At 41.5% G+C, this 17,247-nt stretch overlaps 1 protein-coding gene across 1 annotated transcript in view; it reads right to left on the reverse strand.

Annotated features, from left to right (window-relative positions):
• Positions 1-17,247, reverse strand: part of MAPRE2 (microtubule-associated protein, RP/EB family, member 2) — a 36,608-nt gene that overhangs the window by 5,797 nt on the left and 13,564 nt on the right. Inside the window, exons 3-5 of the mRNA XM_010180290.1 lie at positions 17,169-17,247; positions 5,693-5,832; positions 1,072-1,230 (exon numbers count right to left, since the gene is read on the reverse strand). The exon at positions 17,169-17,247 is cut by the window's right edge and continues 159 nt beyond it. Of these exons, the coding sequence (XP_010178592.1) occupies positions 1,072-1,230; positions 5,693-5,832; positions 17,169-17,247 (378 nt within the window). The remainder of the gene's footprint in view (positions 1-1,071; positions 1,231-5,692; positions 5,833-17,168) is intronic.

Genomic DNA, 17,247 nt, shown 5'->3' on the forward strand with positions numbered 1-17,247 from the left:
CCCTTGTCACTTCTCATCTGAGCAGAGGCCCCTGTCAGCAGCAAGCTCGTGTCCCTTTTGCACCTAACTTTCATTTATGCTCTACTAGTCTTTTTCAAAAAAGCATTTGAGTTAGTAGTTCTTTCAGCACTACTTTTGATATAAAATTTTAAGGCAGCTGCTGCAACAGCTTTCTGGGAACAGCTATAAGGCAGCCTACGGTTCCACTGTGCTGCTGAGAGATTAAGCGGATGTTTATACCCTCTGGAGTCAAAGCCATCGTCCGCTGGAGACTGAAGGGTCAATTGTCAGTACAGTGCATACAGGGACTTAGTTAACGTCCATGGGAGTAGTTCAGCTAAATCTCCACTGAATCATTATCCCTGAATGTATCTGAGGAATTTAACCAGCACCCTTTGCAGCTTCTTGCTTTGTTCAGTGTCTAAGTCTGAGATGCGATGAGATTCTCGCTTAATCTTGCGGACAATGCATTTCTGAAATTTTGGTAATAGAGGATTATGGGGTTTGAACAAGGAAGAATTTTGCCTATAGCAACAGAGTAAAAAATGCTAACGAGCATTATTTCTGCAGATACAATTATGTATTTGGCAACCTGCACCGTACTTATTACAACACTGCCACATGGGCTGGAGAAGGTTCACAGCTGCAGACACTGAACAGCACCTCTGTCAGAATTTCTGTGATTTTCAACACATTAAAGAACATGAGTAAGAGACTTCATGCAGAAAGGCAGAAGACAAAAAAACCCCAACAAAACTAAGGTTCCAAACCATATGAAATTAATTTAAAATTGTGTCACATACCCTCCCCTTCCAGATCAACTTCAGCAAGCCTAGAATACAAAGCCTACACCAAAGCAGCGAAAAGCAACCAGCCTCCTGAATCCCTTCCCCAAGCTGAGAAGTCTGTTGTTCGCAAATGCAGACTTCCTTTTTGGGGGAGGAGGCATGGAAATGCCAGCTGCTACAGTTCTGCTGACCTAAATACGAGACATGACCCAATACCGTGCCAATAATTTTTTATGAAATTAAGCTGTTTTGTCTAAATAAAACACACCAAGCTTGGACTTACGTGTTCTTCTGAAGCATAAAGGACTTCCATTAGCCGATCCACAAGGTCATTATTCTCTGCCCCGTGTTCTTGGCAAAGAAGTTCAATCTCCCTTAATTTGCCAAAGTAGAAATCCCTTTCCTTCTCCACACCTTCAAGTGCAAGTTTTAATGAATGTACCTGCATACAAACCAATACAAGATGCATCAGTTGTAAGGCGCACTACAGACAAAACAACTCAGTCTCAATTTATGCAAGATAAACAATCTTAAAAATACATGCCATTTTATAGCTTAAAATGAAGTCTTTTTTTTTTTCTGAAGTGTTAGATTGAACTTTACACAATAGAGAGTAGTACATCAGGCTCCCCCATTGCACTTTGTGGATACATCTTAACCTTGATCCTTAAAGGTCAACTTTCTCAGTGCTTTTTTATACTGAAGTTCAAAGCAGCAGTTCAGGAATCAGGGCTACTTAAAGACACATCTTCTAACAAAGCTGCCAGCAGTATCATGTAATGGTAATTAATAAAACTTTCAGCTCAGTACTTGTATTATTTTGCCTGGATTAATGTGTAGCTGTTGGGAGACCTACTATATCTCCTTGCCTAAAAATACGTATATCTAGCAGAAAAGCTCACAAAGGGAAACAGTCTAGTTAGGAAGTTAAAGGGTCCTCTATTTGAAAACGTGAGTACTGCTGTGTTGTTTTTTTCACCTCTTCTTTTCTGCCTCCCCACTTACCATATTGTTATAGACCTGTATTTTGGCACTCTGATGCCATGATCAGCTGCACCATGGACTTTCTGCTCTGACTGATGTGTTGCTGCTGTCAAATTCTCTCAGATGCCAAGTATCTTTCTCTTTGCAACCTTGTTCACAAGAGTCTTCAAGCTATATTGCCAGGCTCAATTTCACCACTAGGACTGCTGCAAATCATTTATGGGCAGAATACCTCTTAATGATTAGGCTTCATATAAATCATGACAGATCTTGCATTGTATTTCTATACATACGTATGTACACACTCATACATGTATATGTATATATATTTTAAAAAATTATTTTGTGGGAGTGTAACAGATAAACTACTGTCCAATAGGGTACACACAATCAGGATAACATGTGTAAGTGGCTCTCAAATTTGGAGGACAGCAGTGTAACAACCAACAGAAACAATCACAGATGAAGCTGTCTACAGTAAACACACTGACCCAAATCACATCCAAATTAGCATCCACATTTCAAGGCCTGCAATTATAGCAATGATTTTCTAAATAAAACATGCTAAATAAATTAAATTGCATCAGACCACATTTCAGTGAAGTGATATGATTTAACAGAGAGTTCTGTGTTGTCAGTTCTACTGCAAGCTTATTTATTTCCTTCACTAGTACAAATACCAGCAGAGTTCAAACAATGCTGTGATAGCCTACTAAATCCTATCAGTTCATTTTTCCGTAACTGCTGAGCTAGCGCTGCCTTTTGCTGACCTCTGATTGCACTCTCAGAGGTGTCAGACAGCAGAACTGCCCTGCTACCAGGGCAGGATCTTGGAGCATCTCATTCATGCACTAACCCATTTCTGACTTCGCTGCCCGAGTGTGACACCCAAGGCTTCTCACGACAGTCTGAATCTATGATTCATGATACCATGACCAGTCACCTGAAAATTAACTGTTTATTCATGAAAGCAGGAATAGCAAAATGGAACACAAGTTCACAGTATTGTGGTCTACTGATGAAGACTTCACATTTAAGACATCTTCTGGATCTGCAGCAGCATATTGCCTGAGAGGGACACCTGCATCCAGACAGTGCAAGCACGTCACGGCTTCCAGATCTCTCGCTTTCTGCTTGCTACAGCTTTGGAAAGCAATGTACTTCAGCTGAAACACTGGCAGCTGATAGCTCTGAGCATTTTCCCTTCTGACCTATCCCCTATGAAGGCATTCTCCCGTTTTCATTCTGTACATTCACTCTGTTTTAAGAAAAAGAAGTATTAAACTATGCATATATGCATACAGTTATTTGACTACAGTAGACAGTAAACGCTGTTATAATCCAACCAGATATGCTTTTCTTCAGTTACATATCAGCTATCTGTAACACGTTAATTTGTATTTCTTCAGGTAATTAGCACATCCATGTGCTACTCTTTCCTTCCATTAACATGCCAAAAGGCTAATCCTGTGTGAGGAATCCTGCACACGTTAACTCCCGTGCTCTGTTTCTGGAGCAGAAGTACCCATATGCAATGCAGCTAAAGGGTGCAAAGGAAACATTTCCTACTTACTGGTCTTTTATGGCACTTACTGCTAGTACAGATACTCCCAAGACTGCAGAGCCAGGTTGGAGATTAAGCACACATTGTAGACACGCAGCCAAGATGGTGCTGGTTTCAGAAACTACATGTGTGCTGCCATACAGTTAAGGGTTCCCGGGACCATTTGCCACAAGTAAAGGTCCCTTCTCCACGTGTCATGGTCCCTGGTCTGTGTTGTCTCCTCAGCTGCACTCAAACTTTTTGGGAGAGTACTAGCTGGCACAGACCACAGCCACAACAGGGACCACTTCAGTACTTTAATGCTATGGGTAATCAAGTTCCAGTGCACAGCGACATTCCTTCGAAGCATTCAATTTACTAGCACAGACCAGGGCAATAGCTAAGACCATTTTAAGAGAAACTTGAAGATTGTAGGGAGCCGTTAAACCAGCAAATGTTATGGATGGCTTACGATTATTGCAAATAGCTCATTAAGCAACCCTGTGGTAAAATATACTTACATTTTTCCACTACAAATTGAATGGAAGCTCAGATGTTGCAACTTCCTTTAGCTGCCATCCACAAAAGGGCTGAAAAATGTTACTGCCACATAGGAATTTGATATCCACAGACACCATTCAACATCTCTTACCCATAATCAAGACAGCAAAAGGGTAAAAGTGGTTGCTGCCCTCATCTTCCTGGTTGCTGGAGTGGTAAAAATGGGCAATTTGGCTCTCCCAGCATGTCCAGACTGGGGGTCAAAAAAACTTGGCTCAGAGGTGCTTGCAGCATAGTTTTTTTGGCTTGTGTAATATGCCCAGGGTGCACAAGTAACCATTAGTGGGAAATGAAATACCACGCATTGCCAGCATTTAAAAAAAGCCTTCCAGACCATTCGAGCTAGAAGAGGTCTCCTAAAAACTAGCTATTAAAACACCAGCTTTCCAAATCCTCAAAATTTCTTCTCTTCTTTGGTGGTGGGGGAAATAAAGTTTTCCCTCAGGGTTATTTGTATATAAAGGTTCAGGTTTTCACACATGGAATGTGCTAGGAATACATTAGCAGTGGATGTGATAGCAACTCTCTATTTTAGTAAAGATCAAGTATTTTTAATGTTACTCAGGTCTCAACCAACTCTTCCTCCTGAAGCAAACACATTCTGACTCCTGAGTACAAACATCATGGTTTAAGTTGCATTAAGCTGACGTTTGAACTCTACTCTTACCCTGACTTTAAAAAAAAAAATCCATGAAAAATATATGCATCCATTCCTTGTGCAACATTTAAAACTTTTCGGCTACAGTAACAATCAAAAGCCCATTTAGGAGGCTGGTGGATCCTGTTGTGCTCTGAGCTGACCAGAATTAGACGCTGAACCCCCAGTACGCCGCGTTTGGGATGTGGCTGTCCATCCACCACCTTTAAGTGCGTAACAATAACCAAGAATTTGCAAACTGGGCCCAAACAAACTGAAATCTTTGTTGTTCAGGTCGATGAAAGTCTGAAACTGAAACACCCTTGATTGTGGAAAATTACACTTGATCCAGAATAACGTCGTCTTCCTGAATGCAGCTGCCAGGCAGCTCAGACTCTGAAACAGGAGGTTTTTCCTTTCCATTTTCCCTCATCCAGGACAAATACAGGGATCAGATCTCACTTATACTCGTGGCATTTACACCATTCTGACAGCACAGTCTTGAGCCAGATGTAGATACTGCGCAGACACTCTTACATGTCCAGGAACAACAGAGTGGTGCAAAGCTCCATAGCATAAATGAAAATTAAACCCTTACATTCCTAACAAAGACATTCTGAAGCTTTATTAATTATATTGCACAGCATTATTTATAATACAACTAAGTATTCTCACAAAGGTAGATCACATCGTTAAATGAAAAAGGTGTATTACCTTCTTAATGATCTCCTTCCAGAAAGCAGAGAGCAATGAGCTAGTCTTGATTCAGCTGCAAATCTCTAACACCTTGGTATTACAAACAGGCTTGTTTTATCCACACCAACACATTAAAATGATTTATTTCAAATTTGTAATACACAAGAGCAGAGACACTACTGAGATTTCTCCTATCTAAGTGAAATAAAAGATATATTTCAACATCTAATAAAATTATCCTACTTCAGCAAGACTTACCTGTCATTCCTAGGACCCCTTTTTAAAATTACTAGCAAACATCAGTCATCTCTGACAGATGTTATTTTTAACAATAAATCACTTTTATTTTCTTCCCAGCTGAGTTATTTCAATCTTTTGTCCCTTCATAATTCTGGAGACCAACGTTCAACAGAGGGCAATATTAGATTTCATGCCTGCCTGTGACAATGAATGCATCTAATTTTATGCCTAAAGCAAATTTACCTGTTCACTGAGCTGTATGACTTGAGTTTCCAAATCTTTATCTGATTTGGATGCTGAGCTGCTTGGTGCAGCTTTTTTCGCTGAAGATGGGCGAGAAGGTGTTGATCCTGGTTTAGAAGCTGGACTGGATTTAGCAGCACCTGAAAAAGACAATAAATAATAAATGAGATTTATCTCTATGATAAATACGTTCCTATTAACCTGATACTGAAACAGAAGTGCTGGTTTTACAGACAGCCATTCTCTCCCTTACTTCAAGGTGACAGTGGAAGAAGTTCCAGTGCTGCTATACCTTGGGAAAGAAAAAGCCACATTTCCTAGCAGTTCTACTTTGAGTTTGGGACAGAAAGTGAATTAACTCAAACTAAAATAAACACACATCGAAATAAGAATATGAAGTTCCCTAGCTCTCAGCAGCTTTCAGCTTTAAAAAAATACGCCATTAATAGACCATTCCCCATCCCAATATTTAGCGTACAAGTCTATCTTCAATTTCCCTGGAGAAAAAGATTTGAAATAAACTCAGCTAAACTGCCTCTGCGCTTTCTTAATTTTCAAATGAAAACCTGTCCTCAGACAAAGGCATAGAAATTCAGACAGAGCACACAGAATTAAATCCATCAGTGAACTCACAGTTTTGATCTGCTTAGGTTTTGCTATTTGTTTTTAATTACTTGCACAGCAAATGTGCTGGAATACAAAGCATCTTTTACCAGCAAAGATGGGAAACAAGGAGTGTGCATAGGTACTCTTTTTCACAAGGCCTGAGGCACACAAATGGCCAAGCAGAGGAACATTTGTGTGAAAGAGTTTGCAGCGGCTTCCTAGGAACCTGGTCAGTCCCTCACACTTTGCTCTGCCTCGTCATCTTTCCTCTGATTTAGTTGGATTTTGTCATTCTGCTCCAGTACATGAGTATTCGGCTCGCAGCTGTCCACCTCGCCTGGGCTCCCACAAACACCAGACTCTGCCTTTTCCTTACTCCTGCTGACTAGGTACAAATTTCGGGTGCAGTGGACATATATCTGGTAAAAAAACCTGCTTGGGTTAAGAGGACAGAACAGAAAGCCAGCCTCCTCTCCAACTGATTTGATTTGATTTATTAAGCAGCCGTGTGAATCAGAAGCCCAGCTCTGCAGCGCTCATGTTTTTCACAACAAAACACAGTTGTCCCAACACCCTGATGGGCTCCGTGGCCATCCTCCACCATCAAAATGCTGCTGGCTCTGAAGCCTGGGCCACACAAGGTGCAGGATAAAGCCCAAATCCAGCATGCACCCAGCTCAGCTCTGAGACTGTAGTTCACTTTTCAGTTTTGGGGAGATTTGCCTCAGCTGTGCCTCCCATACAATTACTTGATTTATGGCACATTACATATTGTTCTAAGTTGTCATTTCCACAATGTATCCCTAGTGGCAGACAACACTTTAATAAAGCAATGCATTGTAAAAACCGATGTTTTACGAAGGCATTACAAGAAATTGCAAGGAGGAAGGGAAAGGCAGGAGGGGGAGAGACAACTTGTGGGGCTCCTCATCTCACCAAATTGTGGAGTTCCCACAGTCTCACTGACCCAGAACTGTGCACATTGGTCCCTTGGAGGAGCTGAAAAGCAAAGGGGAAGGAACGCAGCAATAGGTTATTTAATCAGGCTTGCTTAAGCTTTCCTGATTTAGTTACAGGCCTCTCTCTGTAACAAGCATCTCCTCCCGCCTCCAAGGATAACTCTGTATTAACTGGGTCATCTAATCCTAACAGAATACAAATAAACAACTTGGTAATTCAGTCAACCTGTGTAAACATTTCTGTGCAAGATGCCCATCCCCCTTTTCTATGCTTTTTAATATAAAACAGACAGCAAAAAAATATATATACATATGCTGAATTTTTATTACTTTTTTTTCACAAATTGGTGACGCCAATAGCTTCCACATCTAATTCCATACACAAACTTACCTCTAGCAGATTTCAGATACAGATACAGACTTGCTTAAGTTGGAAAAATTCAATGTCGTGTACATGCCTGATATTAAACTTTTTTCACATCATACTTAGATCAGCAAAGAATAAATCTGTGGTAAAACATTAAAAATGCCAAGATCTTTTGTTGCTATTTCTTTTGTTAGGCAATTTCATAAACTTTAGCACCCTGCCTTCAATACTTTCCAGGTTCAGCCCATATTTTGACTAACTAAAAATCAGCTACTTCAGAGCAGGATTGTTAAGACGCTTCCAAAGTCAGGAAAATAATCTTCATTTGAATCAGCAGGTAAACAGAAGAAGATTGGTGTAAAAATATGCATGATAAACACACACATTAAATAATCGCTTTGATTATAGCATTCTAGTTGGGTCTCAAGTTATTTAATGAGTACTTACATCACATGCAACTGCAACAGTTAACTACATATATATATTTAAAATAATGTATTTGTATAATAAACCAAGGTATCAACATTTATTTCTTATTGTATTCCACACCTGCAAGACGCAGTTCAGTATTATCAACTGAAGATTAAATGCTATAAAACAACTATGGACCTTCGGATCTGAAACCTTGACTGGTTGAGGCAGCTCCCCACTCTACCAGCTACCCTGCTTGAAGGCACCACTGGCCTCTCCCTAGGCAGCAAGGCCCTGCTTCATCTCTCCTGAGGGGGTCATGGTGCAAGGCCTAGGCAAGGCACGTGGCGCCAGGCTTAGGCACGTTGCTCCCTTTCACACTCAAGAGCCCTGTGAAGTGAGCTGGTTCTTTGTAGAGCAGGGTACTGATCACAGAAAGCCAAATCATTAAAGTACACACCTTTTTCTAACCTGCAGGGAAGGTTAAGGGCAGAGTAGGCACAAACATTTAATCCCCAGGTATTCTCTCTAATTTGCAACTGAGGCACCCTCCCAGAGCAAACCCACACCACCCCTATCTGCAGACAGAGAGAGCTGGATAGCACCAGTACTCCACATTATGTTCTGCTTTCCTTTGAAAACAATAAAGCCTTTTGAATTTCCACAGCAAAGTGTTACTAAGCTTTGTAAAGTCCAGGCACATCAAAAGGAATCGACTTTTGCTCTACTGCTCAGGATCAGCTCCCAAATGAACACAATATTCCAATTTCAGTAACACAGATTAAAAAACCAGCTGAATAACCTAAGCATTTCAGACAGCATCAGCGACAGCTGGATAGACCTTAATTGCAACAGAGAATGCCTAGGGATTTCTAATTTGAAATTTCCTGAAGGAAAAATAAAAAAGCGTTACTACACATTTATTCTGAAACATCAGTTTTAGAATCAGCTCAGAGGTAAGCCTCCCATTTCTAACAGATACTTAATGTCATAAAAATATTGAAGGATGCTGGTTAGTAGAGTAGTACAAAGTACTTGAGACAGCCTGGTATCTAAATGGAGATGAAAGATCTTAGTAGACTTAATGACTGATATTGAGCCCCACGATGGCTTTGCAGTCAATTAGTGCAAGTGTGGAATAACTTCTAATGCATTGCTCAGAGGGGCTACATAATCCAAACAGTTTAAATTCTGTCCAACATCCTGCTGTCTATGAAAATATTTGGATATAATCCATTTACATATTCTGAGAAAGCACTGAAATTTATACAAATATTTTAAACATAGAATATCTGATAACCAGCTGTTTTCACTGACCACTGAGAGATCTGCCTTGTAATCAGTGCTATAAATGTTACCCACCACAAATTCCTTTTCAAGCTTACTGTCCATGTTCAAAAAGACTCAGTAGATGCTGGTGGCCAGCAGTGTGGAAAGCAACATGGCAGAAAAGAATGTGGGGGTCCTGGTGGATGTCAAGTTGAGCATGCACCAGCAACGCACCTCGCAGCAAGGAAGGCCAACAGCCTACTGGGCCTCACTGGGAAAAGAGTTGTCCGTAGGCTGAGGGAGGTGATCCTTCCCCTTTACTCAGCACTGGTGAGGCACATCTGGAGTGCTGGGTCTAGTTCTGGGCTACCCAGTGCACGACAGATATGGGCATGCTGGAGAGAGTCCAACAAAGGGTCACAAAGGGACTGGAGCACCTCACATATGAAAGGCTGACAGAGCTGGGACTGTTCAGCCTGAAGAAGGCTCAGGGAGATCTTATCCACACCCAAAGGGATGGTGCAAGGAAGATGGAGCCAGGCTCTCTTACAGTGGTGCCTGGTCCAAGGACAAGAGGCAGCAGGCACAAATTGAAATGCAAGAAATTTCATTTAAACAGAATAAAAAGACTTCACTGTGAGGATAATCAAATACTGGAACAAGTTGTCCAGAGAGGCTGGAGGGGTCTCCATCCTTGGAGATACTCAAACCCTGATCAGACATGGTCCTGGGCAACCAGCTCTAGGTGACGCTGGTTTGAGCAGAGGGGTTGGACTGGATGATCTCAGAGGTGCCATCCCATCTCCACTGTTCTGTGAGAACTTCTGTCACAGCGTACTCTGATTTTAGGTCAGTACAGGGTCCAATTGGATTTCTTCAAAACAGTATCACAGCTGCTTCAATTAGCACCTCGATAACATTTTGTACCTGCCCATGTAACACTACCAGAGATGGGAAAAATAAATCCACTGCTGAAAGAAATTATTTTGTGCTTGTACTGAAGCAAGTCAGATGAACCAGCTTTGAAATGCATTACAGTTTTCTGTCTGTGGTGCTCCAGAAACAATTGCTAGTCTGTTGCATCATAATTAAATATATATCCTCCAGTTTCACCTTTACTGTTCTTTTTGCTAAAGACATAGGTTTTACAAACAGATGTACACTTCTGAAATTTAAGGCAGTGGATGCTGGCACTGTGCAGATTTTGTGTACAACAAAGCTAGGCTGCAAATTCCAGGTCCCTTTACATCACAAGTGCCGTCTTGCAGACAAGAGACTTATTTAAAGTTTAGAGAGAAATATTCCTTGAAGCTATATGAGTAATTAGTATTCTGTTAAATATTTATGTAAAATTCCAAGGAAACACATGCATGAATACAATGTGGACGTGCGTGCAGACGGCATGGAAAGCAATGGAAACCCTGAGCAAGCACGAGACTCATCTAAGCCCTCACGATCACTGCTTCAATGGAATTTGGGAATCCCTTGGTGTGTATCTTCAGTCAAATTAAAGGACTTTCAAAGTGAATATTCCCAACTCATGCCACAGAAGAAAAAACAAGCCTACCAAGAGGCCACAGAGCTAGCAGTTTCTTCATGAGCTAAACAAAAATCCTCCACCCGCTTAAAACAAATGAGTGAGAACAGTAAATGAATTAATATTCCCACACACTTATTGTTACAGCTACACTGGGAAGAAACTGCTCAATTTAGGGATGCTTAATGGTGCAAGTGATGACAAATTATGCTTAATGGGAATGGGATGACCTCAGACAAAATCCAACTTGACTTTCAGCATCCCAACATGCTACATTGCAGCTGCCAAATTATTTGGTGGTAGTAACTTCCCCAGGGTGGCAGGACCCCTCTGTCCCCTCGGCTCTTCACAACTCCACTGCTGCTGGCTACAGTACAGCCTGATGAGCTCTGCATTGGACAGCACTGCCAGGCAGCTGGCAAAGAGAAGTGTGAACAGATACTTGAAACTGAAGCACCTTTGACAAATTTCAACAGAGCAATCCAAGCAAGAACATACAGTGGAGTCTACTTGTCAGATGAAAAAGTTTTGTTGATAGCATGACTCCTTCAGTTCATCTTTAATAGAAGGAGATTTGATAGATGGGAACTAACCACAGCCCACAACCCCATTGTAAATGAAGACTTTTATTTAATTTCAAAATAACCAACATTTTAATGGCAACTATTAGTTGTTCTCAACTGAAACCCCTATTTTCTCTAGAAGCATCTAACACAAACATTCATCTTCAATGGATAAAACCACTCCAGATAGGCTTAATAGAAGAATACAATTTAAAATTTGAAATGCTCTTAAAACCCTGTATTTTCCAAAATTCAACTGTCTGCTTAGCTACTCTCAAAAGGAATATCTGAAAGAAAATGTGAATAAATGTGTACTGAAATACAAAACAACATGCAAAAATTTGAGTAACACAGACATTCAAGCCACATCCATAACACACTGAAAATTACAGCAGTGATTTTTACCACTGTTTTTCAAGCACAATATGCTTTCTAGAAAGAAAAAAAAAAACCCCAAAACAAAAGGCCTTGGCTCCTGCACTGCAAGCAGCACTGCTTTGTGGTCCCAGTGGGTTTAAAAATTGAAGTCCCATGCTGACAGAGGGGGTGTGTTGGTACCAAGGCCACTTTCCTCTCCACCTCCCAGGCCCGCGCTGCCACTGCACACGCTGTTCCCGTCGGCAAGTACAATTCCTTGGCCTCGCATGAACTGGCCTTGAAAGCATTTCCAGTTTGTCGCCTCACGGCTCATCTCCAGCTCTGCCACGTTGCCCTGGAGCACCACACCGCCATGAGTAGAGGTTGCCATCGCCAAAACCGAGGGGGGAAAAAGGTGGCACGTTTTGGTGGAAAGCAAGAAAAAAGTATTGGAAGAATTTCTCTAGTCCCTCAGGAGTCCTAGTCGGATCACTAGCTGCTAAAATAAAGACTGGTTCTGTTGAGTATTTTTATCCCTCAAAATTAATTTACAGCACATCTGCCACAGTAGGATATACCATTTCCCTATAGAAAATCGGTGTTTTTGTTGCATAATCGGCTCTTTGATGGCATGCACATTACATATAAAGCACTCGTGCACAAACAGTTCATTCTGCCCTGGTTATTTTCCCTGTCATAGCATGAGTATTTTTAGCCCTCATGTGATCCTCCAGTATTTTCCAGCTCTGCTTTAGTCATCCTGCTCTCACTGAATATTGCGAACTAAAATGTCTAACAGCCTTCAGATCTAAGAATCTCTCACATTTTTAGCTTACACGTAAATAATTAATTTTAGTAAGCTGTCTTTTACCCGTGTGTTTTTGACACCCCACACCCATACACAAAGCAGCACACCATGGATTTGCTCTGACACACAGGAAAACTTACATAAGACACTAAGCTAAAATCCTGACAACCTGATCACCATTTTCAATTTCATCAGATGAAGCTTTTTTCTGCCATTTTCCACAGAGAGCATTAGAACTGGCACAAACAACAATGCCCTAATATTTTAATCCCTTTCTGTGATTTTTACTCCGCATCTGTAGGCTGTTTACCCACGGCATTAGAGGAGAGCAGAGGCTGCAGGAGATGGAAAGGCAGCTGAGGGCTGGCAGATGGCATAGTATCCAAAAGCAGCTGTGGTGCTGCTGGCAGAGAGCTTGCAGCGGTGGTCTGTGCTGCTGGCTCCATTCCTCAAAGGATGAAAACACACTCAATCCCCTAGCAGGGAGCTGCATTTACCTGGCAAATCCCTGCTGCTCCTACTCTTTCTAGAAGCAGCCTTGTACACGTGTGACCAAAGCCACCACTCACAAATCGGCTCTGGCTCTCAAGGAAGGGACAAGGCAAGGCAAGGGTGGCACAGCAGATTAGTTGTAGGGACCTATTTACGCTTCCATTTCCGAGCTGCATTATCCTTGACCTGTGCTGACTCCTCAGTCGGATCGCCTTTGGAAGGGGTAGGGCCATGGCTGCTGGCCTGCTCCCCAATTAACACAAAAAAAGGGTTCACTCTCAGATTTCTCAAGTTTTGGGTTGTTTTAAAAACTTTTTTTAAAATGAAAAAAGGACCACACTCTGGATGTGCAGAGACACAGGTAAATACCCATGTATAAGTACAGAAAGCAGCTACCTGATACCATGGGTCTTGTCAAGCTTTAGTGTCAGATTAAAATACTGAAAATAATCCTAATTCATGCCAGTACCTTTTTGGCTAAGCTTTCAGAGCAGCTCCTTAAGGATTTGACCACTTTCTTGTTAATTGAAAGATGTATCTTAGTCTATCTCTGAAAATACAGTGTTAGAACAGAGCATTATAAAGCAGTTACAAATAATAAAGGAGATCAGCGCCTTCTAAATCACTCAAAAACAAAAGTCTGGCAAAGGGCACAGGAATAGTTATTCCATGGAACAGCAGCAATCACCTAAAACACATGAAACTACTAGTAGGTAAAAAATTATTCCTTGAGAAATGTATATATTTGACCAATTTAGAATAGGCATATTTAAAAGCCTGTCAAAACAAAAAATGAATGAGTACCCATATGCCTGCTTGCTCCTGACACTAAACAATAGATGCCTACACTCAGGTATGTCCACTGCACACTGTTTAAAAACTTTTGGATTATGTTGAAAGATATTCTGGGTTCTTTAGTTTCTCTCACTGTTGTTTCTTTTTGTTCTGTTAATGAACTGAAACAAGGCAGTACTAAGATTTCAAAGCTTCAGTGTCAATGTAGAGCAAATCACACAAATTAAAAATGACATAAAAAAAAGAAAATATACAAAAAAGAAGCAGGCTACTGTGGCAAGCTGCTACAGATGCTGGCGAATGCCTGCTGCACTGGTGGTAAGAGATTATTGCATCAAGCAGCCCACAGCGTTCACAGCTCCCACAACAAAGTAAATGAAAGTACAGCCATGCCCAAAACCTCAGCCATTTCACTGAAGACTCAGGAAAGTGGAATAAAAGTCACAGATAGCAGTTTAAACTGTGCCACCTGATGTACTTACTCACAGGCATGTACTCCCTCTTTGAGACTGTATCATCAAGGAAGATGAAGCTCCAGATGGAGTGGGGAATTCTTAACATGCTGCAGGAGAACTCATAGGACCCTCTCTCTTTTGCCCTTTTTATATAAATGGCTAAATCTGTTTTGCTTACATGGGCATATTATGGTTCCTATGACAACTGTAATGAACACTCACTCATCTTCAGCTAAGTGTGCATGTGCACAAAACAGAGGTACAGACGCACGTCTTTCATGGCAATTTCCCAACTACCCAGGATTTGCTTCCACATAATCCCAACTAACTGCAAAATGGCAGGAGATGAGGCACACATGAGCTTGCGGATGCATACAGAACTCCTCCAAGAGTGGCCTCTATTGAGATACCCAGTAAGGGCTCCCATCCTGTTGAGCAACCAGGCTACATGAGGTGGAGCAGCAAGACATAGGCACAATACAGCAGTGAAACCAAAACATGCTCACCCAGAAACTGAATCAACCTGTGACAGACTGACACCTAACTGAAACAGTCCTGCTCTGAAACACAAGCAGCAGTTACAGTTAGAGCTGTCATTTTGCCCAGCATCATGTGATGTCCATGCGCTCCCTCCTCAGCTCAACAGAAATTAAACTAGAGTCCTGCCTGTCATACCTCTGGACAGTAAGTTAAAAATGAAGGAAGCCTTCCATGAAAAAGCTAACTCTCACAGCTACAGGATCTTACTGAAACTCATCACACTATAATCTCAGTTGTTTCATTCCTTACGCGGGCTGGTAAGGTACAGGACACGCTATCCATACAACCAGCAACATGACCCAAGATCACTGTGTATCAGCTGGCTGGTTCCACTCCAGCAGCTACTCTGTTTCTCTAGGATTGTCACCTCCACAGCTTTAATTTGGATGACACTTTGGTAAAACAGACCATCTGAAAGAAGAATTAACAAGCACAGTAAAATCTGTATTTAATAAAAGTGCCTTTTCCAATTTCTCAATTGGACAGTGTCGTGACATTAGCACTTGGGGTTTTTTTGTTTTGAAAGGGAGTGCAAGACACCACATGGGAAATTATAGCATACCAGGCCCTGAAATTCAAAAGTTCAGACATAAGATGGTGCAAAGCAAAGACATAAACAAGCTTTAGATGCCCAGAACATCTCTGGCTTGCTATTAGGTGCTCAATTTCCTGGAAGCCCTAATGAGCTGAAGGCAGCCGGCCAAGTATGCCCCACTTTGACGTCAGGAGTGATCAGAGCAGAACACTGAAATCTGGGTATGATTCCAGTGTGTAAGACAGCCTAAAACTGAAAGAGTCTCATACCTGCCCCTTCCCTTTGCCAGCACTGGTGCGTCTCTGAGCCCATGAGAAGGCAGGTCATAGATTGAAGCCAACTGAAAATTAATCCTTATTTGAGGAGTGGGTTACCATGAATAAGGTAAACCCAGGACAAATCATGAAAGTAATTACATGTGTATGCCTGTGTGTTTCACTATGCACAAACCTGTATGTGTACAGGCAATCAACCCTAGTAACACTTGTTTAGTGATTATTTTTTAAAAAAACGTTAGCTGCTCTCCTGTTCACGTATCTCCCAGTTATCACAAAATGTCATCTGCCTAGTGACCAGTCATGCCCATATTACATAAACACCAAAGATCAGGCTTAATGCTTTGGCCTGTTCCAGAAACACAGTTGTGGTTTAACCCAGTAGGCAGCTGAGCCTCCCACAGTTGCTCGCTCACTGTCCCCTGGTGGGATAGGGGAGAGAGTCAGAAGGGAAAAAGTGAAAAAAATCCTGGGTTGAGATAAAGACAGTTTAATAGGTAAAGCAAAAGCCATGGACCCAAGCAAAACAAGATAAGAAATTCCTTCACTACTTCCCATCAGGAGGTAGGTGTTCAACCATCTCCAGGAAAGCAGGGCTCCATCACACTTAACAAATACTTGGGAAGACAAGCACTGTAACCCCAAACATCTCCCCACTTTCTCCTTCTTCCCTCACCTTTTATTGCTGAGCATGAAATGATATAGTCTGGGATACCCCTTTGGTCAGTTGGGGTCAGCTGTCCCAGCTGTGTTCCCTCCAAATTTCTTGTGCACCCCCAGCGTGCTCACTGGTGGGGTGGTGTGAAAAACAGAAAAGGCCTTGACGCTGTGCAAGAGCTGATCAGCAATAACTAAACCATCCATGTTTTATCAACACTGTTTCCAGCACAAATCCTAAACATAGCATCATACAATCACCTATGAAGAACGTTAACTCGATCCTAGCAAAACCCAATAGAAACACAAAATAAGTAGTTAGAAGACAAAGGTATCTTCTTGTTCATTTAAGAGGACTATTGTACCCAAACAATAAGAATGTATAAAACCAGAAATCAATTCATTTTTTCTTTCTGGCCAGCCCTTAACATTAGGTGCATTTTACTCACCATAAAAAAAAAAGCAAATCACCCTGTGATACAGTTTTCTGTAAGGGTAAAGGTGTGAGAGGAACATGCTCCATTTAATGTTCTTGAATGCACTTACACCACACTCTGCGACAAGAAGATTAAATGCCCTTGTCTCCACCATAAGTCATCACTAGAATCCACATCATTTACATCAAGGGTTCAGTGGGGGAGACTCTACATCCAACAACATCTCCACAAAAGGGCTGGGCAAAACTTGAGCGCACCACAGGAAGTTAACTTCTGCTGTCTCAGATGTTTATGGCAAAGCAAAAATAATGGCCCACCCAGACTAGGAAATAATTTTTATTATTCACGTAAAATGATCACAGTTTATAATCATTTTCAGAGACAGAAATGGTATCCTTGAAGATGCAAAATACCTGCAGTTGGAGAGTTTGCATGGTGAGACTTTTTGGGGAGGTTGAAGATTTGTTCACCGGGATCTGGTGGGGGAAGAGC

This window comes from Mesitornis unicolor, unplaced genomic scaffold (assembly GCF_000695765.1).
Source record: "Mesitornis unicolor isolate BGI_N332 unplaced genomic scaffold, ASM69576v1 scaffold7430, whole genome shotgun sequence".
Taxonomy (NCBI): domain Eukaryota; kingdom Metazoa; phylum Chordata; class Aves; order Mesitornithiformes; family Mesitornithidae; genus Mesitornis; species Mesitornis unicolor.